This window comes from Tachypleus tridentatus, chromosome 13 (assembly GCF_004210375.1).
Source record: "Tachypleus tridentatus isolate NWPU-2018 chromosome 13, ASM421037v1, whole genome shotgun sequence".
In the NCBI taxonomy this organism is placed as follows: Eukaryota; Metazoa; Arthropoda; class Merostomata; order Xiphosura; family Limulidae; genus Tachypleus; species Tachypleus tridentatus.
Window position 1 is genome coordinate 106,780,830 of NC_134837.1, and position 27,496 is coordinate 106,808,325.

General features: G+C 33.4%; 1 protein-coding gene across 1 annotated transcript in view; it reads left to right on the forward strand.

Annotated features, from left to right (window-relative positions):
* Nucleotides 1-25,288, forward strand: part of LOC143239237 (uncharacterized) — a 38,416-nt gene extending 13,128 nt beyond the window's left edge. Inside the window, exon 2 of the mRNA XM_076480146.1 lies at nt 21,014-25,288. Coding sequence (XP_076336261.1) covers nt 21,026-21,676 — 651 coding nt within the window. The 5' untranslated portion in view covers nt 21,014-21,025 and the 3' untranslated portion in view covers nt 21,677-25,288. The remainder of the gene's footprint in view (nt 1-21,013) is intronic.
* The last annotated feature ends 2,208 nt before the right edge of the window (nt 25,289-27,496 follow it).

Sequence of the window (27,496 nt, forward strand, 5' to 3'; positions counted from 1 at the left end):
CGTATATTTTTATTACAAGACAATAAGTAGTGTCATCCAATAATGTAAACAAAGTTTTCTATATCTGCATATGTATACTTAAACGACAGTAGGTATGCATATGTGTGTATTTAATGAAGTATTTAGTGTATTACTCCCTGCTGATACATCGGCAAATCTACCGATTTACAACGCTAAAATTTGGGGTTTAATTCCCCTCGGTTGTCTCATCAGATAGCTCGATGTGGTTTTGCTATAAGAAAACACACACATTTAGTATATTTTCATCGAAATTGATTTTTTTACGTAAAATAATACAGTTATATAATTAATTCTCAAGCTGACATGTATTTTCTATAATGATTAGTTGTGGATTTGGACTACGTCCAATTTGATATTCAAGTACTTAATAACGTTATTCTTTCATCAACTGTAACGACGAACTTCCTACGACTGAAGAATTGCGTCATGACAGTTTGAAGCTTAGAAGTCACAAAATAATATAGTAAGTAATTAATTTCGATTTTAAAAACTTATCCAAGACGTTCAGAATTATCCATCTTCATAACTGAGAACAGGATTTATAATAAAGCCTAAACCAGCCAAAAAAAATATATTTACCAAAAATGGTTTAACCTTCTCCGTCCTTTTCCATGTTTTCGGCACAGCGGATATCTTGTGAATTGCAGCGCTAGAAACCGAGTTTCGAAATCCGCGAGAGATATAGCCCTTTGTGTAGCTTTGTGCTTAACTAACAAACAAATGTCCATCTTTTGTTAGTTATAATTGTAGATTTTCCACATTATCTTACTTTATAGGATGTATTATTGTTTGCTTAAGTAAAATATGTTGAATGGAATAAACAAAAATAACATGTTCGATAAAAACATGTTTGATAAAAAATAACATGTTCGATAAAAATATGTTTGATAAAAATAACATATTCCATAAAAATTAACATGTTCGATAAAAATAACATATTCCATAAAAATTAACATGTTCGATAAAAAATAACATGTTCGATAAAAAATAAAATGTTCAATAAAAATAAGGGAGAAACATAAAAAAATCAATCTTATTTTTTATTCACAGTTTCTGTTAATAATTCATTAAAAACTGTGGAGAAACTTTGTAAAACGCCTTTTAACCTAAGGCGAAACACAGTCCATAGGATAGCGTATTGGGCTTCGGAGCTGATAGTCCGACATTCGTATCGTATTACCAAACACACACAAATTTTGCTCCCCTCTTTGTGAGGGCGCATTGTAAAAGTAATGGTTAAATTAAACTATGTAATCTGACCCAAGTAGCTCAAGAGTTGACGATAGGTGATGTTGATATAGGGGCATGGAACAAACGAGATATTATTTCTTAAAGCAATCAAATCCTTCTTTATCCGAATTATCCTCTCTTTCTTCCTCCTCCTTATTTCTTATCACTTTCACAACTCATCACTGTCTTATATATTAACAGATAATACAGCACCTGGATCGTTTTTTCTTTTTGAGAAAACTACATAAATTTAATTTTAAAATACTGTCATTAAGAATTCATTTTTGGATATATTTTCATTCACAATGTTTTTGTTTACTCTACTATAATTATATTGTTTTACTATCCATATTGCAATCTTTTATTGTACTCAATAGTTGCCTCATGCCACACTAACTTAACTTTTTTTTTGTTTAGAATAGTTCAAAAGGTTCCCAGAGATCTGTTAACCAAAGCAAAATGAGTGGACAAATTTTCATTTCAGCACCAAATGATTTTGGCATTAATTCAGATTACTTAATGTCTAAAGCCTGTATTATCTACAATGATTTTTACTCTGACAAAATTTAAAGCATGTAAATTTGATTTTGCAAGTAAAAAATTTAAAACTAGAATGTTGGGGTTAGTTAGTTTGTTTGTTTCTTTAAATTAGAAATGATAATATTTCTTTCTAGCATTTCTGTTGTCTAAGCCTATATGCCGCCATTTCCACTCACATTATGATCAATTTCGTACCTTCACATCACTAGGCACGTAAGAGGATCAGGCTCTTAAACTCTTCTAGTCAATTTAGGTTTCGATCGATAAAAGTATGCTCAACCGATAGAGAAGCCTCATGTCAATTATGGAGCTTGTAAAAGCAAGCATTTCCCGGGTGCTCCGTTATCATAATTCATTATCATTTTCTATGATTACGAGCTGCAGACAAATGAACACCTACTTCGAAAATTTGGGACATCATCTACGTGAGCACTTTAGAAATACTGTCAAATTCCTTGCCTCGAGTTTAGAAGTGGATGAATTTTTGCTTGTTTGTTTTTTGAATTTTGCACAAAGCTACGCGAGTGCTATCTGTGCTAACCGTCCCTAATTTAGCAGTGTAAGGCAAGAGAAAAGGCAGTTAGTCATCAACACCCACCGCCAACTCTTAGGCTACTCTTTTACCAACGAGTAGTGGATAGATCGTAATATTATAACGCCCCCAAGGTTTAAAGAGCGATCATGTTTAGTGTGACGGGAATTCAAACCCGCGACCCTCAGATTTATAGTCGAGCGCCTTAACCACCTGGCCATGTAGGGCCGAAGTTTTTGCTTCTTTGCATAAGCCTTCGTTAGATTTTTTTTTTTTTATTTCACGCAAAGCTACACGAGAGCTACCTGCGCTGGCCGTCCCTAATTTAGCAGTGTAAGACTAGAGGGAAGGCAACTAGTCATCATCACCCACCGCCAACTCTTGGGCAACTCTTTTACCAACAAATAATGGGACTGATCATCACATTATAACGACCCCACGGCTGAAAGAGCGAGCATGTTTGGTGCGACTATAATTCGAACCCGTGACCCTCAGATTACGAGTCGAACGCCTTAACCCACCTGGCCATAACGGGCCTCTTCGTTAGATAACGAAGACTTTTTAAAAAGATGCCTGTGAAACGTCGTCCACTTTTTCAGTCCAACGAACTGTTGTCCTTAAGAACCGCAACTCTATACAACCTAGTTTGTGCCAAAGTGTTCCAAAATAAATAAACAAAATCTCTTAATATTACTTAAACTCGCAATTCGCAAAAGTCGACTTTATACGTTGTTTATATTCTATTTAATCTTGAGTTAGGACAAGAGCATTATAAAGGATTCTAATAAACAATATAAATATATCTGATAATACAGGTTTACATATCAACCTGGTGGTTAAAAAGGAAACAGAGAGTACTATAATGACATACTGTGTACTTCCTTTCATGTTACATTTATTTACTTTAAGTAGCCAACCTGACAAAACAGGATTTTGCCAGCATGACTTGTTTAATCTAGTTGGCAATCAAGACAAACATTTATATCTGTCAACTTATCAGTAAGTACGAATTGAGAATAAGGTCTTACCTTACGGAAAGGTATTCAACCACCATGAAGAATGAAAAGTGAACTTATGTCGGCTTTTTCTCAGTAAATTATTCGAAAGAATAAGATTAGAAAGTATTGGTCAACTGACATCCTGTATAGTAGTCCAGTTTTTAAAGTTTTGAGCAGCATAGAGGCAAGAAAGGGTGTTAACAGTAAAAGAGTTAATTTGCTTATTCTTAAGCGCAAAGCTATACAATGAGATATATCAGAACGACTGGTATGGGTATTAACGCTTTTACTAATAAAGCACAGAACAACCTTCCTCGGTCATCATCAGGTAAACAAAAAGAGTTTCCAATTGACTTTTGCCGGGCACATATGGTGGAGATGAGAGTATAAATGGGTATGGGATCATAGGGGGCGTTGTAATTAGATGCTAGGCTATTAATTAGTATAGGTGTTCCTTTATATGATTTTATTTTTATTTTAATTGTTGTATGAGTAGGGCATCTTTGATTTTGCGTTTGATTATATTTAAACTAATAAACACAAATCCAACAAAAACACACAAAAACCAATGAAATAAAATACTACTGCAAATGAAAAAACAATACAATCTCAGAAAACCTCTATTTCTATCTACGAAAGACCGACTCACGCACACCACAACTATACGGCACCCCCAAACCTCAGAAAGTCGATTGTACACTATAACCCATAATGTCGACCTATGAATAATTTAACTACGACCTCGATAAGTATATAGCGTAGACATTTTCTAAATATGTAACATCAGCCGGGTCTTTTTAAAGACTCTTTTAACTTTAAATCTATTCTTAATCAACTAAATTATCAAGTCTACATGACCAGTTTTGATGTAATCTCCCTCTTCACAGATGTCCCAACGACTGAAGCCTGCAAGATAGCTTTAGAACTTTATATCCAAGACTCGTTAATACACATCCCCAGCAACCAATTAGCAACACTTATAGAATTCACCACCATCAAAACTAACTTTGTGTTCAATAACCAAAACTAACTACAAATAAATGATCTAAGTATGGGGAATCCCATATCACCAGTTCTAGCCAACATTTTTATGACACAGATTGGATCTTAAGCGATCAATTCAGCCTTACACCAACCACTATACTGGTACAGGTATGTTGATGATACAATTGCTGGATTCACATTTACAGAATACACACTTAGTTTTTTCAATCACGTTAACACTATACAACCTAACATTAAGTTCACCTGTGAACAGGAAAAAAACTAACCAAGTAGGCTTTCTTAACCTCAAGTTCACTAGAACCGATACAAAATTCAAAACAAAAATTCACAGAAAAATCACCCATACTGGATTATACATTCCATGGGATTCAGCACATGAAGCAAAACAAAAACTCAACATATTAAGAAACCAAATAAACATAGCCACAAAACTATGGTTATCAGATAAAATTAACGATGAAATCAACAAAATGAAACAACACTTCATCAACATCAACAAATTTCCTCCAAAAACCGTGGAAAAAATTATAACCACACACCTAGATCAACAACAAACAAACAATAATAAACCCCAAGATACAACAAACTAGAAAACCTTACACTACTACATACTATATGTTCCCAACATCAGCGAAAAAATAACCAATATTTGGAAGAAAAAAACTTAAAACACAACATTCCAGTAAACACCAAATTTATTCAAAAACCAGGTACAAAATTAAGCATCTAACTGCAATGCTCCCTACAATTCCATACCCGTTTATACTCTCGTTCTTAGGACAAGTGCTGGGCAAACAATCTTTTTTAATCTGAAGATGACCTAGGGAGGTCGAAACGTTATTCTCTGTTTTATTCATAAAAGTGTTAACACCCGTACCAGCCGTTCTGAGATACATTTTTATTTCAAGTGGGTTTCTCGTCATCAAGAATGAGATATTTGTATTCTGCCCATCGTGAGTATCGAAACCCGATTTTCAGAGGGATATAAACCCTCAACGTACTGCTAAGCCACCGGGTTTAATTAATTAACAAAATAATTAGATAATACGCTTAGAGCGGATTCATCTTAATAAATCTGGAGGGTGAAAAAATGTTAAATGTGTGGTAAATAAAATGGTTGTATTAGGTCATTCTGTAGTATCAAAAATCAAACTTTTATTGGATTGTTTAGCACTTATTTGAACGTCAAACATTATTAAAGTTATATATTTTTAGTTTTCTATAAGCAGCGTGGAATTAGCATTAAAAATATATTGTGATAGAGTGCACTGATCAGTATTTTGTTTTTTAAAATGCAATTTTCCATTTCTTTGAGCATTTAATCTCAAATGTTTCGAACTAGGCCATATGAACTTTTACGAAGCTAGGAAGTTGACTTGCTTTCTCTCCTAACCGCCACTTCATCAGTCGCTATAGAATTAATTAGAAGATTCGAGATGTTAGCGTGTTCGAAATATCTTGTAAACAACTGATTTATAGATAAATAATGATAGAAAAAGTGAAATGTAACAAATACGCCAGGTATAGAAGTTGCCAGTATAAAAGGAAAATATAAACTGCTATTTTTGGTTATATTAGTGTATTATGAATTTAAGGAAAACACATCTACTCTCGAACCTGTAACCGTCTTGAACGTATCCTATAGTTACGAAACTAGTTGGCATAACGAGTATATGTTTGTTACGTTTGAAATAATAGATATTCCTACTTCTAGTCTGAGCGTGACCCAGTGGAAGATAGCGTATCAAACTGGTAATTCGAAGTTTTTAAGGCTTAAGAGGTGATGTTATCGTATACGTCTTGCACTTTCTGCTGTGGGTGCGTTATAAGAGTTGCCAATCAATCATTCTACTTTGTTAAGAATAGCTTAGGCGATGGGTGCTTTTGACTGATTACACAGGCCTGCGAATTTAAACCTTATAGAAGTTGTTTTGGTTTTAATAACGGATTTTCAATAATTCACCTACGCAGATTTCTAAAATAATATTCATATGACTTAGGAATTTGCTTTAGAAATCGAGAAGAGAAAAATGCTCTTGTTTAGATCAAAGTATTATTTCGTTTACTACAATGAACATTTTTTGTTATTACGTTTGGTAACAAAAACACAAACAAACTGAAGAAAAGGGAAGAAAAATGATGTCAAACGAATAATGTATCCTCATTCATCCTCTCCTTTTGTGTGAAATCTGCGTCTTCCAGTCGTAAACTACGTGTTGTGGTCTTTTGTTTTATGTATTACGTTATGATGGTTTGTGAAAAATCTGCACGTGATGGAAAAAAAATGGATATCATTTTCGGATTCAGTGTACAAGAATTACTGTAGAACAACTAAAAATCCAAAGTCAATAAACCGATTTCGGGTCTGCATTATCTTCTTTCTGGTCCCGACTTTTCCCGACTATTTATCACTTTGTGTGTCAATTATGTGTCTTGCAGGTAAACGAACATGAAAGTTCTTACTTCTTATTGCATCCTCAACGAGAGTATTTTGTTTTATTTGCAACCACACTCTGGTTTCAGGTCTTTCCCTATGCGAACCTTCAGGTTACTTGCTTCAACTCATACACCGTCTTCATTGATAACCAGCGGGGGACTCAGCGAACAGTAAAAATCATGGTTTGGTTTTCATAACTGAATAATAAATCATATTTGGTAGTTTCGTTTATGAAATGCCAGCTAACTCGATTACGCACACAGATGTTCATAGCGTCAAAAATAACTACTATATATATTAACGGATGAGACCATATTTATAGGTTTGTAAAATTACATGAACACAATTATTATTCTCAGAAATGTAAAAGGAATTAACACACAAACACGTCTTTTCTTGTTTATGTTTTGCAACTTATATTAAATTTGTTTTTTTTTTTAATTTTGCACAAAGTACCACAAGGCTATCTGCGCTAGTTGTCCATAATTTATTAGTATAAGACTAGAGGGTATGCAGCTAGTCATTACTACCCATCGACAACTCTTTGGCTTCTATTTTACCAACGAATAGTGGGATTGACCGCCATATTTTAACGACCCCACGGCTGAAAGGGTGAGTATATTTGGTGTGACGGGGATTCGAAACCATGACCCTCGGATTACGAGTCGGGTGTCCTAACCACCTGGCCATGCCGGTCACTATGTTCAATATCGGAATGAATAGAATGCGATCCAGGAAAACCAAATTGTAGAACAATATGTTATAACCGTTTTTACAACTGTCGTACAAACCAAACGGTGAGACTTCTCTAATTTTATTTTCACTGTTTTCCCTTTCTTGTCCTAAACATTAGCTCGAAAAGTAAACATTTAATAGCTAACATTGTATGGTGACAAGAGCTAGCAACTGTTTTAACATTTCTTTACAGGATAATGTTAAACTATTTGATATGGTTTACAGAGTCGTTTTCGCTCACTAAGACTTGATTTGTTGGTCGTGTCTATTACTCATCAATAACGTAAGAGTAATCATTATAAACTTTCACACTATTTTGTCATCTTTTGTTTGCTCAGACTTTGTGTGTTAAAGGATAAAATACCTTAAAAATTTGCATAAGAAGAAATGTTACAGGTAATGCAAACATTCGTGAATTCACCTTTAATAATAATTAAGTAATCTACTTCCCACTGTTTGCTTAGATATTCAACGATTATTAAAGATATCATAAGACTTCATCGTAAAGGACAACTGCATTTTTATTTCTAATAAATAATGTTACACACACACACACACATATATATATTGCAGTGTTCGACTAAACAAAGGTAGCATACATGAAAAAAATACCGTAAATACTTGCGTATAGTGTGCAGTATATTATTTTGGCCTTACATCTTAGTTACAAATTAGTTCGCCCACATATATAGTGCGTGGAACAATTCTCACCGCTGATCAACGTTCGTGTAGCGAGTGATGTATTATTGTGTTGATTAGTACACGTCCGCGTGTGAGTATCATGACCAACTAATTAACCTTATTAATGACTGAACAAACAAAGACTGAACTTATAGTCACTTACAAATTGTGTAAACTTGTTTTTAAACATTGGTCTGTACATAAAGCATAGAAGAATAACTTCACTTGAATGTTAATGTGAATGTATTACAACATACGACAGTAAAATCATAGAAGAATAACTTCACTTGAATGTTAATGTGAATGTATTACAACATACGACAGTAAAATCATAGAAGAATAACTTCACTTGAATGTTAATGTGAATGTATTACAACATACGACAGTAAAATCATACAAGAATTACTTCACTTGAATGTTAATGTGAATGTATTACAGCATACGACAGTAAAATCACAGAAGAATGACTTCACTTGAATGTTAATGTGAATGTATTTCAACATACGATAGTAAAATCATACAAGAATGACTTCACTTGAATGTTAATGTGAATGTATTACAACATACGACAGTAAAATCATACAAGAATTACTTCACTTGAATGTTAATGTGAATGTATTACAGCATACGACAGTAAAATCACAGAAGAATGACTTCACTTGAATGTTAATGTGAATGTATTTCAACATACGATAGTAAAATCATACAAGAATGACTTCACTTCAATGTTAATGTGCATGTATTACAATATACGACAGTAAAATCATAAAAGAATGACTTCACTTGAATGTTAATGTGAATGTATTTCAACATACGATAGTAAAATCATAGAAGAATGACTTCACATGAATGTTAATGTGAATGTATTTCAACATACGACAGTAAAATCATACAAGAATGACTTTACATGAATGTTAATGTGAATGTATTTCAACATACGACAGTAAAATCATACAAGAATGACTTTACATGAATGTTAATGTGAATGTATTTCAACATACGACAGTAAAATCATACAAGAATGACTTCACTTGAATGTTAATGTGCATGTATTACAACATACGATAGTAAAATCATCTTACGATCCAGCGCAGAAAAACTTCCGAAGATCGAAAATCTTTTTTTCCGATCATATTTTAACTGTTCATTATTAGCAGGTACCAGCATATAAATCATTATGTTTTCATGGTTCACAAAATTAATCCACTATACTAAACCTAAAAGATGAATGTCGAGTGGTCGGCCTCTTTGTCACTGTTGTTCCTTTTTTGACTTCCGGTGATTTGGTAGCAACAAAGGATGATTACGTTAGAATATAAGATGTGTTCAGGCAATATTCGAACTTAAAATTTCACCTGGTAAATACTGGAAAAGGCCTGTTCCCGAGTATTGTGGGCACTTCATATTTAAGCCCAGAATTTTGGGCAAAAGTGTGCATTATATGACGGTATTTACTGTAAAAGTACTAAAAGAAGAAACAAAATGAAAGGTCGATATGCAAAATAATGTAATAAAACAAACAGTAAAAACTGTTGTTCCATAACTGTTTAAGCCAGAGCTAACTATAACTTAATATTCATATCAAATGAATGTTATATATATATTGTATATAAACTAATATCTCGAACACTATACAGTATACATCATACCATCAAGTTATAAGTGAGCGAATCGTTGTCGATAGTTTGTTTTTTCTGAGGTACTTGCTCAAAGCTACACAAATGCTAAATGTCTCTTCTTTTTTTAACTCTTACACACATAATCTGACAAACTAAACACTTGGCAATGCCTCGTTCCTGACATCAGTTTCAAAATAACTTACAAGTGATACAGCGATATGTCTGCGGGTTTTTAATACCAACCTGTAAGTGGGTTTTGAGACTCGTGGTGGGCAAAACACACATAGCCCTTCGTATAGTTTTGTGCTTCACTACAACTTACAAAAGCGTTATTACCAAACACGTGACCAACAAACGTGGAGTTCGTGAATGCTGTAATTTCGAATACGAATATCGTGATTCTAAGTATTGCTAGTACATTTTTGGATAGACAATGGAAATAAGCACTTTTAATAGGAAAATTAAAACCAAACATCTATCGTAATAAAATTACATTTTACTATCGTAGATAATGCTGACACTAGGCTTCGAAAGACTACGCAATATAACAAAATTTTTACTTTTTCTTGTTCCTGAACAGAAAGTGTTATTTCCCAATTGCTATGTCAAAATTAAATGGAAAAAAACACCTATTTTTCTCTTCAAACTTTGCTTTTGTGACCTGGGAGCGTATAATGTGTGTGTTTTTGTTATAGCAAAGCCACATCGGGCTATCTGCTGAGCTCATTTATCATTTCAACCGTTTCTTGCACTCATCGTCCAACTTATCTTTGACACTCGTAATGTGTCAAGGAAACTCAAATTTCTCAGAAAAAATAATTGTATTAAATATATTTTTGTTCTAAAACCCTTCTTTGTATTACAGCTATAACCATACCACCAGCAGATTTATCCAGCGATTAGCTTGGAGACTTATAACGCTATAATTCGCAGCTCGATCTCCGCAGTTGGCACAACACGTACAGTCCATTGTGTATCTTTGCGCTTAATAAAAATACATATATGTTGGTTCCAAACATAAATAAATTATTTATGAAGTTTTAGGTCTACATACATATATACAAACACACCCGTTTTCCATGAACTTCATAAATTTATAAATTACTTTCTATAAAGTAATCGTTAAATACGATAATACAGAAAATCTAAAAGTTCAATAAAACCGCTAACTAAAAATTTTACTGGTCAACAACTTTCTCTGCTACAAGATAAAACGTAACTGTTTCTAAGTAATTTAACGAAGCTGATTTTAACAATTATGTACAGAATTACTGATCGCCTCTAGTTTTCGAATTATGACAGATTTATTTGAACTATTTTTATATATCATGAAAATAACAATATTTCTTTAATAGTTTTATTTATTCATTGAAAATTACACTTAAGAATGCAATTTGCATGCATTGATAAGTTTCTGTCAGTATCACAATATGAACAACAGTAATTTATGGGTTAATGTTCCCTTTGTGTAAAAGTTACAACATTCACACTAACTTTAGATAAAAATATCCATTCTTGAGGAGATGTTCAGTTAATAATATTTACATTAGTATATGAACATTTGAACAGAAACATGAAGTATCTTGTTTTCTGTAGCTCAACATTTGTATAGAAACACAAAGTATCTTGTGTGCTGTAATTCAACATTTGTACAAACATACACAGTATCTTATGTGCTGTAGTTCCACATTTGTACAGAAACACAAAGTATCTTGTGTACTGTAGCTCAACATTTGTACAAACACACAAAGTATCTTGTGTGCTGTAGTTCAACATTTGTACAGAAACACAAAGTATCTTGTGTACTGTAGCTCAACATTTGTACAAACACACAAAGTATCTTGTGTGCTGTAGTTCAACATTTGTACAGAAACACAAAGCATTTTGTGTGCTGTAGTTCAACATTTGTAGACACACAGAGTATCTTGTGTGCTGTAGCAAGACTTTAATGGTAACTTCTGGAACTAATAAATTCCCTTGCTGTAAACAAGAATCAACAAATTCTCTATACTGCTTTGATAGAGACAAGTCACGAATCAGATCATTTAGCTCTTCTTGTGTGATCAGATGAGGCAGTTTATGTTGAGGTACCACAAAAGTAGAATTACTAGATGAAGAGGATAAAGATGATTCATTGCAATTGTTGTACGATAACTTGTATGTTTTTCAATTTGCTGATGCATGTGACATTAGTAGACCATCCCCATGAGGTACTGGTTTCATTTCAAATTAGATATCTGAATATTTAGTGTACTGTATAATTTTTGCCGAATATCCAGAACCACTAGTTATGCAAAACTATCAGTCAGTTAGATGAGCTTTGGGCTCACGCCATATCTTAGGAACTGTAAATGGCATATCTATAATCTTCCAATTCAGACACAGTGTCAAACCATATACGCCAACTGTACAATAGAAATGTGGAGCGTAGTATGTTTATAGGTTACTTTTTTACACCTAAAGTAATGGTATTAAGTTACATTTACCTTCTGTGTGAAACTGTAAAATATTTCCCACAACTATAGTAATAAACTGCTTGGGTGATTTTTTTTTTACTTTTGGACTTTATTTGAACCGAAGGACACCAGCATTTCAAATGATTTTCTAAAAAAAATGTAAACGAATTTATGTTTACAGAACCAAAGTTTAAAATATTTTTAAAAACAATGTTTTGCAAAATTTGATTTTATTATGGGTATGATGGTAGGAAGAAGATTGGACTTTGTTCTAACTGTGTATGGAGTGACGCGAAGTGGCCAACTGAGTGAGTGAAAGGCAACTGAAAAAGAGTCGTCTGACTACGCCTCTTTTGTGCTCTGTCGGAGAACTTCTGAAATGTTCTAGGAAACTGAACATGTGAGAAATTTGTGTTTCCTGGGCAGAGCACTTGAACAAGGAATGAAGCAAACGTGGTGCAATTCGCTGCAATTATATCGAGAAAAATAACATATGAACACATGAATATATTTGGAATTTTACACCAATACAATACAGTCAAGGTTTGAAGTATTCAAAAATTTATGTCTTTTACCCATTAAGTTGTTCAAGTAAACTTAATTTCACAACATAAATCTATTCTAATGAGTTGATTACATGGTCCTTTGCATAGTATAACAAAATATTACAATAACTCAAATCTAGAGACGAAAGATAAAGTCTGACTACACTTCTGAAATCAGAACCACCAAATTACCATGAAACACTTTAATTTTATCCATGTATCTCAGGACGGCTGGTAAGGGTATTAACACTTTTACCAATAAAGCAGAAAACAACGTTTCAACTTTCTTAAGGGAGGCTTAACCTGAAGATGATATAAGAAGGACGACACGTTGTTCTCTACATTATTAACAAAAGTGTTAATACCCTTACGAGCCGTCCTGAAATACATTTTTAATTCAAGTAAGTTTCTCGTCATCACGAGTTTTATTCAGTAGTATGTTGTTTGCTGTCTAGTTTTATCTGTAAACGCAATGCCTTTAGAATGAACTTTATTATTATAATAACATAATACAAATTTTTATTAAAATTCATATTATTTCTATAGTTTCGAAAAATAGACAATAGGATGACCTTATTTTCTCTTCCATCGTTTAGAAGGTTTCACTGGTAAAACAATGTAATTAAAATTTATCGTTTAAGTAAATGTGGAATCTGAAGATAACAACGAACAACTGTCAGACTTTTTGTTTCGCGTAATTTAAAGGATGTTGATATTCATATTATCACTTTATCTTACTGTGTGGGAAGAGAAAGCATTTCTAATTCAACCAAATGGTCCTAGAATTTCTTAAGAAGCGGTACTTTCCGTTTTAACATGCTGAGCTCTTCTATTGCGTTTCTCAACAGCCCAAATTAAAACCGTGACTGAAAGGTAATTAGTAAGGAAATATAAGTAAAATTATACAGACAAAAATCAAGGTTTTTGAATGTAATGTATGCATAATATGTGAAGTTGGAGACGTCAGTCCCTCGCGTTAATAGATAACCCAATATATAACTTTGAGCTGGAAAATAACAAGACCGACGGTCTATCTTTAATAGGCCCGGCATGGCCAAGCGTGTTAAGCGTTCGACTCGTTATCCGAGGGTCGCGAATTCGAATTTCGGTCGCACCAAACATGCTCGCCCTTCCAGCCGTGGGGGCGTTATAATTTTACGGTCAATCCCACTTATCGTTGGTAAAAGAGTAGCCCGAGAGTTGGCGGTGGGTGATGATGACTAGCTGCCTTCCCTCTTGTCTTACACTGCTAAATTAGGGACGGCTAGCACAGATAGCTCTCGAGTAGCTTTGTGCGAAATTCCAAAAACCAAAACAAACTATCTTTAATAGGTAGACTCAGCAGACAGCCCAATGTGGCTTTGCCATAAGAAAACACACACGCACACTATCTTTAGTAACGCAATAGATGATTAAAGCTAAATTTTATAAACATGAACTAAAAATAATAGAAAACAAAATAAACCCAGTTGCACAGCGGTATGTCTGCGGACTTACAATGCTAGAAACCAGGCTTCAGTACATGTGGTGGGCAGACAGCCCATCGTGTAGCTTTGTGCTTAACTACAAATAAACAGAAAAATAAAACAACGATTGACTGAAATAATAATTTTTTAATAAACAGCAGAAAAGTAATATTAGAGATGCAATGTTCGAAACGTAATACTACTAAACACGATTCACCTTTCATTTGTTACCATGTTACTAAATATCAGACTATTCCGTTATGCAGTTCAGGGCTGAAAGAGCCGAAAAATAAAGCCTTGTGGCAGGGGATGCTGTTTGCTAGTTACCCTCATTCTTGTCAGTAGTTTGAAACCTACGAGGATGTGTTCCTTGGAGTTGGCCTGTTAAGCGCACATATGTTTAAAGGTTGAGATATTCAACTGTAAAATTACCCATGTGTTTCACAGAACAAAAACTCTCAGCTATTGATAGTGCGTTATTTGCAAATTTTACCATGTGTCATTAAATATAAAAATAACCAGCACACACCGCTCGTGAATTTTATAAAACGAAATAAGCCAATACTTACAGGAATACACATGAAAGTTTTTTTTTCTTATCAGTACTGAGTTATCTTATGTTAAAATTATTTCTTTGTCGTTAATCTCGAAGCTACATATATAGGCTATCTATGATTTTCTCACCACAGGTATTGAAAGTCTACTTTTTGTCATATAAGCCTACAAACTAACCGCTGAGCCACTGTAGGTAGATTGATAAATAGATCCACGTTTCAGTTTCAGCTAAAGTCTTATTAAAGTGATGTTATGTTTACTTTGGAGGCCAGTCGACGTCTCATTGTTTAAATTGTCTAGAGTGTAAACCCGACAATTTATGGTGTGTGACTCTATGCTGCAAAAATTTAAAAACTCTTTTTCACAATTTGCAACCAAAAGAGCACTGCAAGAATGTAACAAATTCAGCTGTTTGATTGGACAAATCAAATTCAGCTGTTCGATTGGATAAGAGTAGCCCAAGAGATGGCTGTGAGCGATGTTCACTAGTTGCTTTCCTTTTGTTCTATCAGTTCAAAATTATGGACAGATATTAAATATAGCTCTCTGTTTAGCATTGCGTGAAAATTATAAGGGAAACAAATAAATATTGTTCAGATTTAGAGTAAGCTAGAGCCAAATGAAGAGTTTTTTTTTTTTGTTCTATCTGTTTTTGGTTTTTCTCATGAAAACCGTGTAAAATGGAGTAATATACAAGGAGTACTCTTTAACAGATGTCCTTAGAAACAATTTTTTGTAAAAGGTATGATTAGTAAGACTAATTATACATACACTTTATTATACATCAGTATTAATACTTTTGTTCGTGTACCCAGTAGAGATCGTAAACAAAGAGTTTCGAGAGCAACTAGACTCTAAGCTTATTTTTGTTTTAGATTTTATTAGAGTTATCTTTCGATATTTCCTGACTTTTGCAGATATCTTTGCTACAGTATTTCTTCCACCTAGTCAGACGGACAGCCTTTCTTTTAACTGGGTTAACGGTTAAGAGTTGTTTCGCATATCCAACATTATTGTTTTAACCTTATCTTTATTCTAACAGTAATGTTCTCTCTGCTGAGACGAAGACTTTTCAAAGTTACCAACACAAGATTTTAGTTAGTTATTAGCCTATGTTTTTATCCATCAGAAACAGATGCAGGTTGATCACGTGAAATGAGAACGGTGTGTTACTTGGCAACTCATAGAGTGTGCTCGTAATCATATAATATGGCTGCTAGTGTATTGTTAACTCGTTAGTTATGCTGCAAAATGGTTGTTTTTATTACCAAAGTTATAAGTAAATCTGAGAAAGATAATTTTAGCGAAGAGCGTAATTCAAACATATGCATAAGGATTTACATAAAATGAACATTAGTCTGTCAATCAGTCTGATAGACGAATTTATGTTTTTTCTTAATTTTTGTTTTCATTCTACTGGCTTTCTCGAGTTATTGGGAGCTTGTTACTCTGAAGTTAGTTTGTTTACTACTAAACAATTAGTGTAAAGTGCTTATAGTGTTGTTGTTTTATTATGTTGTTTATAATACTATTGCCATCTATTGACAACTTTGTTAAATATTGATCATATATTGATGAAATGTAAAAAAGACGTGTATAAGTGATAGAATAGTAATTGTTCAGCTGACAAAGCTCCCTCGATGGGCTATCGTTAAATTTAAGGACTTTCAACGCTAAAATCCAGTGTTTGATTTCTCGCAGTGGACGGGGTACAGAAAGCCCGTTGTATAATTTTGTGCTGAAAGCAACACTAAATAAAGCATATATTTCAGTACTTTTTAAACTTGGGATGTTGTTTGAAAAAATGTAAAAACACCATTATTTAAGTTTTGAATATTGTAAAAAAAGAATTTTGCGGAAACGAAGGTAGACGTTAACTTTAATAACGAACCAATAGTTCGTGCAAACAGAAAACATATACAAGCCTTTTTTACTTCAATTACATTTTAATATGCATAGAGGTCCCAAATTTATGTAAGTTTTATGGAAAAAGACTTTTAATAAAAAAACCTCATTTAATGAATTTTAGCAAGCATTATTAATGTGGTACAAGCCTCTGAATGTTCGCTTCCTTAATTAAGACTTCTTTTTTATCTGGAACATCACGAGAAGTAGCCATTTGGTTTATTTCAAGAAAAATAATCGATATGAAAGTACATTTCCTAGCATTCTCGATATTTGTCTTTTAAAGTAATCAGTGAAGACAATAAGGAAGGTTCGAAAACTTGTTAATTAATGTTAATAAATTATCAGTTCAAAGACACACTCATTCGGAGACGCATTGCAGATTGTAATTCTATGTTTTTACGTCTTTCCTACAAACATCGCGAACAGTCTAAGTTGTGATCATGTCAGGACTGTGAATTCGAGAATTCATGGTTCGCATCTCGCTATCGTAAAGGCACGCCCGCACTTTGAATTCATGGGCTCGCTAAAAGAATAACAGGAAAACCCGACTATTCGGCCAGACAAGAGTAACTGAGGAATTGGATGTGGGTGCTGTTTTTTTTTTTTTGTTTGTAGTTAAGCACAAAGCTACACAAGCAAAGAAAAACAGGGCCTAGCATGGCCAGGTGGTTAGAGCACTCGACTCGTAATCCGAGGGTCGCGGGTTCAAATCACCGTCACACCAAACATGCTCGCCCTTTCAGTCGTGGGAGCTTTATAATGTGACAGTTTGTAAAAAAGTAGCCCAAGTGTTAGCGCTGTGTGTTGATGAATAGCTGCCTTCCATCTAGTCACACACTGCTAAATTAGGGACGGCTAGCGTAGATAGCCCTCGTGTAGCTTTGCGCGAAATTCAAAATACCTTCCCCCAAAAAAAAAAAACAGCGCTCACCACGGGTATCAAAGCTCGGTCTCTAGCATTGTACGTCTGATGTGCCATTATAGGCAGGGTACTGTTAATTAACTTTTTCACTCTAGTCTACCAACTAAAACGTAAGGATGATTATACTCAGATAGCCCTTGTGTAGCTATATCAAAGATCGGGAATAAACAAACAAACCTACCTAGTGATGATACAAATTACCAATAGATCTGTTTTACGTTTTTGGAGGGAAAAAATGGTATTCAGTGCTTTTACATGAACAACATATACGAGTACCAAATAAATATTTTTTACAGAAACAATATTAAAACGTCAGTATTAAATTCTGAAAAGTTTATCTATAAATGTAATGAATGATTTTTTTTTTTCAGAAAATCTCTAGCACTTGAAAAGCATGCAGCTGTTCAAATATACTAGTTATTTTCAAACTGCCTCACATTACATTTTATGGTGTAACTATTCAAATATAATTTACAAACACTTATACACTTACTTAAATAAAATATCAATAACTTGTTAAAGAGTTTTGAAGCTATAAAAAGTTACAGGACTGTAAAAGGTTTGTGTATATCATTTGAAGCACTTTTTACTTAACTAAATAATATACTTTAGTAACTGGAGAAAGAAAGGGTTTAGAAGCAATTATATAATTAGATAAAGCGTAAGACTTACAAAAGAATGTAAAGAGGTAAGTGGTGCGCAATTTTTGTAATTAACAGCTTTGTTGTTGAGTAAAAGGCTTCACAATGGGATGTGTTGTGTCTGCTTTTTCAGATTTTCTGACACGAAGTTTTCACTGATGAAGTTTTTGATATGAAGTGTTCAGTGATGGTATTTTCACGTGCTTGACAAACTGAAGTCGTCATCACTAAATATTTATCAGATATCCGTTTGATAACTTTTGTTTATGACTCAACCTAAAAATAAGGTTTCTTTTATGAACGCCATATATTTGAGTAATACAACACATCACGTGATAAATAAAGCTCGTTCAGGCTTCTCTGATGTATCTTTACAAGTAAAGGTGAGAAGTTCTCGAAACGTGTAATTTCCTGTTAGTGTAGCTACAACGTGATCGCACTTTTGACGATAACAGAAGGGAAGATCTCAGGCTGATTTTACTTAGTAGAACATAAGGCAGAAAATAGCCATTGTATATTATACAAGACGTAAAAAAATCACGCGTGCACGTGCACCCTCTCAAATCCGCACGCGACTGAGGTATAAGAGAAAAATTATTATTGCTACATTGTCTTCACTCAGGCTTACATGTTTCATAAATTATACACAACCTTTGATACTTCGAAACATAGAAAACAAAAAAATATTTTTTCATAAAAAGTAGTGTTATTTATCAAGAATATAAATGTTTTCCGAGACATATTAATCTTAAAATATTGGAACGATTGAAACGTGTGTTTTTTTAACGATTTTAGGCTTATAATCTCATTATACGATATAGATATATGAGGGGGTTTCTGTTTATCAACTGTATATGTATAATTAATATACATGAACGGAGAGAAAAGAGGATGTTGAATGTAAGGCTGGGAACCGATCTTATAGGCTCCCAAATATTGTAATGTTGTCTTTTGCAAAGCTAGTCAGTTCTTCTAAAAATGTTAAGTTGATGGTAATGGTATTTCTTCCAGTAAACACATTACAATCAGTGTAATGGTCTAACCTTGAACTGAAATTGAATACGTAACTAAAACGTCAGTAACATAAAATGCGTTTAAATCTTTGTCTCACACACGTTTACCTGGTAGACATAAGAAAACAAAATAGTGTATTATTAATCTAGTGTTAACGCTGCAGGGCGAGTGTGGTCAAACGAAGTACACAGCTTCTTCATTAGCTTATAGCATTGATACAACGGGAGAAAACTTTCTTTGATGACAAATTGGACTTTTAACAATAAATATATAATTAACTTTAGACTGTAGCGTTTCAGTACATAGTTTATGTGTAGTTTTTCATGCATAGTGGTATTTGTGGACTGTATGTAGAATTACCTTTAATCGGGTATTAATACAGATTTATATTCAGATACTCGTTTGAGCTATATGTCCGTATTTCATCAGGGATGGGGTGACGTAATAAATTGTGAATCCAAAGTTTCGTCCTGTTACTGCAAAAAAAAACAACAAACAAACAAGTATTTAATCAGGGAAAAGTGTAACTGAAAAGTTACTGATGTATACTGTTGACTAGCTGCCTTCCTCCAATCTTTTAATTCATAATTAGAGACTATTATTCATACATGGATTTTAGGTAGCATTGTGCGAAATTCTAAAACATACAGACGTATAATACAGAGTCCATTCGATTTTTATTTTTAGTGTTAACAAATTGTTTAGTGTTCGTTATTATCTTACTAATGTAATGCTGATCTGTGTGTGAACAAACCATGTTTTGGAAATTGAATCCTAATTATAATGTATTTTACACTCTATCTCACTTGGAATTAAATTATACTTGTAAAACATGTTTATGAATTTTTGGTTAGTCGGTAGTTTAAACATTTCGTTATTTCTATATTTTGGAATGTTATCAAGTAATCAGTCGTTATAGATGGTATAAATATGTTTGTTTGACAAAATAGAAGCATGGAATGAAAATTTGAAATGTGCCTCAGAAACATAAATATGACTTTATTACAATTTATGTCATACCAAATGTCATGTAAAATATATTACAATGGTTTACAACAAGATGCAAGCAGTAGAAAAAAATTAAGTATACTTTAATTAGGTTGTCACTTATGAATATTAAAATACATTATTTCATCAGTTAGATATACTATCGCCGTTAGCGATATTTTCAGCCATATGACAAATAATTATAATTATTCTATTCCAAATGTGAAAGGCCTTGTGGATTGCTTGGGACAGGACATAGCTCTCGTAGAAAACAGGATTGCTCTTAATGTTTCTATTCTAAACGTTCAAGCAACATCGTTAATCGTTTAGATAGAATACGTAGATTCTAAAAAACATTAACATTGTTTTCCCCTCCTGTATCGTAAGAAAGAGAATGAATTTGTTGTGTCATCGAATACATTTCTGTTTAAACGAGTAATTTTCGTAAGTTTTTGTTTTTACTATATTTGTTATATATCTGAGTTATTTATAAAGGACTGATACTTTGTTGTTTGTGTCCTTACACATAACAAGTTTACTTTAAAAGCAACCTTTAAAACTATAGTTCGAAATGCTTTCGTATTTTTAGCTGGTATGCACACTACGTCATGGACTAGCCCTTAAGCTGAAAAATTATCTCAGGGTTTTCAAATAATATTCATAAGGTGTAACTTTCTTGTTTAAAAATCTAAACCATTGTTGTTTATCTCTTTCAAATTAGCAAAGTTTCAAGATGATCTCTGCTATGCCAGCTGTTGCTGTTCGTCGGGAGAGGAAGAAAATCAAAGCCATGAGTTCTCACAGCAGTGTTGCCTCCTCGCCCCGGGGACGTCGGTTCACCAAACGTTCACGTACGCAAAGCATTAGCACTGTATCCAGTTTGGCAGGAAACCATTTCGATATGAAGTACCGAAAGTCTCGAGGTAATGTGTGTGAAAACAACCAACAAAAACTGAGATTACTTATCTATGTCGGGACCGTATTGTTAGTAGCAGGGATAATCCTAGTTTTCATGGGAGTTGGCGCTGGAGTAAGCTCTGTTCAAACAATAGGCCTGGTGTTCATCGGAATGGGTGCCCTGCTTTGTTTTGTGAAGGTGTTTGTCTCTGACCAACAGGGAACGCATGTCAAACGACCTAATATGGCGAGTGCTTCAAAAGACTCCCTCTGCAACATGGCTGTGTCTGCCGAACCTACACCACCTGGTGATCAATCAACAGAATTTGAATCACTACCAGTACAGAGGCCACCTCTGTCACCAGAAGAGGAAAGTGGTGTCACCACTCAGAGCAACCAGAGCAGTAGCTTGACTCCGACAAGCCTCAACAGCATTCCTGAAACCCAGGTTTTGATCGTGAACGAAGAAAAGAAAATCAAGTTTTGAAACACTTATACTATACATTTTAATTCAAGTTAGCGTTGAGAAATAGAACGTTTCGGAGTGTCGTTTGAGTTACCTGTCAGTAAACTAACTATAGGCGCCTGTTGGATCTGAGCCATCCTAAAGTCCAGAATTGAAGCCTTTTAAAATGTGATACTATTTGATGGTACTAAATCGTTCTTGTCAATAAAAAAGGTAAGAATAACAAATATGATTCAGACTTGTGGTTATCTCCGACGTCGGATGCTATAATTAGCTGAGAAGTGAAAGATAGCGATTCTCTATGCATGTTATATTTCTACAAGGCACAAATGCACTATTTTACCAAGAGTTTTTTTAAAGATTTACATGAATTACTATTTTAATTTTAGCAATATATATTTCTCAATGAAACACTGTTAGAAGCTTTAGTAACGTGTAATTTTAATTTTTTGCTCATTTATCATAACCATTGCACATGCTATTTAAGTTTTCTTTGGTTTTCAGTTTTGTGTTCTGTAAATTTTATCGTCTTCTCTGACAAACTTAATCTTCTTAGTCTAGAATAATAACCCATTGTTGTTATCTGATCTTTGTAATTTCAATATACGTTTATCAAATAAGCGTTTGAGAATTAATTGTATCGTGTAACTTTCATGTCAGTGTTTTCTTTAGAAATGTGTATCTGTATAGATATTCCACAAAGAATGATAATTTTGAAAAGCTTTTGTTAATTAATCAACATGCACTTTTGAATAGCTTTAATAAAAACTTCAACTCACTTCGCACATTGTCACCAAACGGTTAATTATTCTTGATGTTTCCACGGTATTTGTATAATAAAATATGCATTTAACGTCTTTTAATTACCGAATTCAATTTAAATGTTTCATTTTTCCCTTGCTGACAGCATTGATAAAGACTGCTACTTTGCATTGTATGTAAAGTTTCGATACAATACTTATAAACCATCAAATCCTTCAAACTAAGTTGAAAACCACACACATTGAAAGAAGAAACTTATTAGATGAGTTCATTAAAATTTATCATTTCTGCTAAACGTGCCCATTGAGACATTTTGTTGAACAAACTTAAAGCAGTATATATATATAATAACATATGTCATTCAAGCCCAGAAAAATAACTTATACAAAAAAAAAAAAACAGTTTCGTATGATAATTTAATGTTAAATTACAATACTCCCAAATGAACTGTAGTCCTGATTTTATATTTACGAAAAGCATTAGTTGCACATTATTTAGAACAATATCTCAAAAACGTGGGTTGAGCAATGAAGCACATTGCGTCTCAATCCTATAACCGATATACATTTCTTCAGTGTGACGTAAGATGGTTCCACAAAGTGGAATGGTGGTCATTTTGCCTTATGCCACTTAAGAGTAAAGCAATCGGGCGTTATATAAAACTTAGCGATCTTGAACTGTATTTCTTTCACGGCATATTTGACTGTTTATAATTCCTCATTATTTGAAATCAGTGAGATGAAATTCATTGAAATATCTACTCTGTAGACGCAAAAAAAAATAGTTCTTATTTCAAATCAAAATCGTTCAAAAGCTAACACTCAATGCTGCATTTTGATCATTCTGATTCACGCTAGTGTGCCAGTGTGCACGGGGACACATAAATAATAGTTACATACAGTTTACACAATATGGCGGCATATTTTACCTGGTAAAACTCAAAAGTGGTTGTTTTAAAACAGGTGGCCGTCTTACCTCACATACCACCACGTGTAGTATAGCGCCTCCAATTACATATTCTGGTAAAATATGTGAGTATCTAGTCACCACCAACCAGATATCCCTTTTAGTTGAAATAAAATCAAAATGTAAAGAATACGGACAATTATAGGTTTTAGTCAATCTCTTGAAAAAATGCAAAATTTGCTTCAGTGTATGTTCGAATATTATTGTGAAATCTATTTAAATATTTAAAACATAATGCTAACTCGAAGACTGAGTGAGTCTGAGAAAATGTTTAAGCGCTTGAAAACAACAGTTATTGAGATGTGAAATATTTTGATTTTTTATTAATAACAAAAAATAACACAAAAAGTAAAATATATTACTGAGGTACAGTTTGATGAAACTATTTCACGCAAATTCATTCACGGTGTTAGTAAAATACAAATATTTAAAAAATCAATTTAAGACAACACTGCAAAATTCTACAGGTCACAATGCTTTGTAATTTTGTCTCAAGACAAATGTTAATTAACTTTATGAAATTCTTTCCAATAATTTTTTTCAAAAGTTGAGCATGTTATAGAAGTTGAAAAATACTGGGTTAAAGAAAAGTAATTGCTTTAATCACCTTTGGTAAGTGTTTCAAAATTGAAAACGGCTACAGTTCAGATTAAAAATACCAGTACTACTTATTTTAACTCTTTTTTTTTAATCTACTAAAATCTAAGACAAGAAATAAGCATATATATATAAATATAGAGTACTTCTAGAATGCTAAGAAGTTATACAGAATTAAATTTATATGAATCATAAAAGAAAGCCGATACCCAAAGAGTTTTTCGAAATATAAGCTTTGTTTGTGGAGTAACGATTTGTAATTTACAAAGTACTAAAGGTGTGCTACCTATTTAAAACACAATCTTAGACTGTGCTACTTGTTTAAAACAGTTCATTCTTGCTTAGCTAATTTTAAAACCGTTACTGTATCAACTTCAATAAGTGATTTTTTCTTCAGTTTTTCTTCTTTACTTAGTACTTAGGGTTAGTTAATACGCAAAAAACAGTAAATCATAACTTAGTTAAGTAATCCTAATTATAAAAATAGTTTTTAAGTGTTTGTTGTTTTGTACGTCATATTCAAAATAAATAACTTTTGAGGGTTATTTTGGGCATTTAAATGGTAATTTATCTTATGTTGAACTAACTGCAAATTTTGTGAAACCTCTGATTACATTGTATTCTATCTTTCGAGTATGAAAATAGTTCTCTTTATTTTAGCTAGGGTATTTTATTGTACAAACATTTCTATTTCTAATATTGATCTAACTATTGACCTTCAGTGAAATACTTGTTAATGTAAATTCAAGTTATGACACTATAATACCATTTAATATAGATGGATTAATTAATAATATCAAAACTATCTACCAGGTTTTGTTGAAATAACTGCTGTTTTTAAAACACATAATTATTAAACAACCATGGATAGCTTTAGTCTGTAGAGTTGACCTTACGCCATTACTAATTTATACTATTATATACGTACTGGAAATTAACTAACACTTTATAAACATTACGAATCATTACAAGCTACCTGACCGTTTTATCGTAATATAGAAAATCTAGACATTAACAGACGATATTTTCTCCTAAGAGTCTAAGTAAATTAAATGCTGGTTTATTTCTTTGGAGTTATAAAGTTTGAATGGATAAATAACACTTTGTTACTAACTTAATATAGTGACAAATGTACAACGGTTCAACAGGTCATCTTCAAACTTTATACTTTCAAAGTGAGCTTTTGTCATAATTTCTTTAACAATTTATTTAAGAAAAAATATAAGATTTTCTTTCCAGTTGTTTACCTTAATCGAAATGTAATATTCAATGTGCAACTCGACTCTATTTATTCGTTGTACTGTTCTTCCCTGCAAAAATAAAATTTTATAACTAAAACATTGTATTTTTCTTTATGTGTCATTGAGTAGTGTTTATCTTACTCATTTTTGAACAACAAAAGAGTCGAAAACGGATGATTTTTCTACAATTTGAACTTAAAATAACGTGCTAAGCCTAGTATACTACCACATGGCCACGAAATATACTGAGGGTACTAATTTAGACATTTGTTATAATATATCATCCTAGGCACAAAAATTACATACATTGGTCTCTAAATGAATAAGAAATTATTAAAGAAAAAAGGCAATTACATATACCAGTATCATCAGACAACAAGACAAGTGGAAACACCTGAGAAGGTATTATATTTTAGAAATAAAATTTTGGATTTTTTCCCGATCTCTGAAGCCTCTGGTACTCTGCTCACTGCGTAAATAGAGAACGTACGTTTTAATCATCTCACAACGCCACCTTATTCTGCTTTTTGTTTTCTATAAACGGCAACAGCATGAAAAAAAATCACATTTATTATTTTTCTATCTCTCATGATTTTGATACATTATTCTTTCTGTTTGGGGCCCGGCATGGCCAAGCGCGTTAAGGCGTGCGACTCGTAATCCGAGGGTCGCGGGTTCGCATCCCCGTCGCGCCAACATGCTCGCCCTCCCAGCCGTGGGGGCGTTATAATGTGACGGTCAATCCTACTATTCGTTGGTAAAAGAGTAGCTCAAGAGTTGGCGGTTGATTTTTCTACAATTTGAACTTAAAATAACGTGCTAAGCCTAGTATACTACCACATGGCCACGAAATATACTGAGGGTACTAATTTAGACATTTCCGCCCTAGGCACCAGCCGTGGTCTCGTTATAATGTGACGGTCAATCCTACTATTCGTTGGTAAAAGAGTAGCTCAAGAGTTGGCGGTTGGTGGTGATGAGTAGCTGCCTTCCCTCTAGTCTTACACTGCTAAGTTAGGGACGGCTAGCACAGATAGCTCTCGAGTAGCTTTGTGCGAAATTTAAAAACAAACAATCTTTCTGTTTTGTTACAGAACACGTGATATCGCAAATCTCTCCCATATAGAGTATTATAATAAAATTGTACTATGTTTTAAAGTTTTTGAAATAACCAGTTTTTTAATTATTACGGGTTTAGTTTATAGTCAGTTTTCTAGTAGAAGTAGATTTTAAAATACATTAATTATTAAACAACTATGGATAGCTTTGGTGTGTGTGTGTTTTCTTACAGAAAGCCACATCAGGCTATCTGCTAAGTCCACCGAGGGATAGCTTTGGAGTCTGAAGAGTGGACCCTGCGCCATTACTAGTTTAACTAATACACTTTGTGTTACACTGAAACTTTACTATTCATACAAAACAATAATATAAATTTTAACTAATAGCTCAGAAACAATAACAATAATCATCTTAGTGAATAAGAGTACAAGTTTCTTCTTAATCAGATGTGGGAATCAATACAAGTAGTATTGGGAATTTCTCGTAAAGCTACATGAGGGCTATCTGCGCTAGCTGTCCCTAATTTATCAGTGTAAGACTAAAGGAAAGGCAGCCAGCCATTACCACCCACCGCTAACTTTTGGACTACTCTTTCACCAACGAATAGTGGAATTGACCGTCACTTATAACGTTTTCACGGCTGAAAGGCCAAGCATGTTTGGTGTGACGGAGATTCAAGCCTACGACCTTAACCACCTGGCCATGCCGGGTATCAGCAGTCTTTCTAAAATAAAATGAATATAAGAACAACTATTTAAACCTTTTATCAAGCATATAAAGTTTCTAATTTATTTTGTTCCCTTAGAAAACCGTAAACATTTACTTAAATCTTTTAAAATGAAGCAGAAGAATGATTTGTTTCGCGGTCCGGCTCGACTCGTAATCTGAGGGTCGCGGGTTCGAATCCCCGTCGCACCAAGCATGCTCGCCCTTTCAGCTGTGTGGGCGTTATAATTTGGCAGTCAATCCAACTGTTCGTTGTGTCAGATCAGAATTTATGCATTTTTCCTACCGTTTTGTTTGCATTACAAGAAGTTCTTGTTAGACAATTGTAGAAATATTACTAATACGGAAATGAATATACTTCAGTCACAAAACTCAAATAAAGTAAGAAAAACAAATTTCCACGAAACTTAATAAATCTCAACGAGAAACAGTTTTCCATACACAAAATACAAATCATTTACAAATGTGTTTTACCTTTTAAATGGAAAAA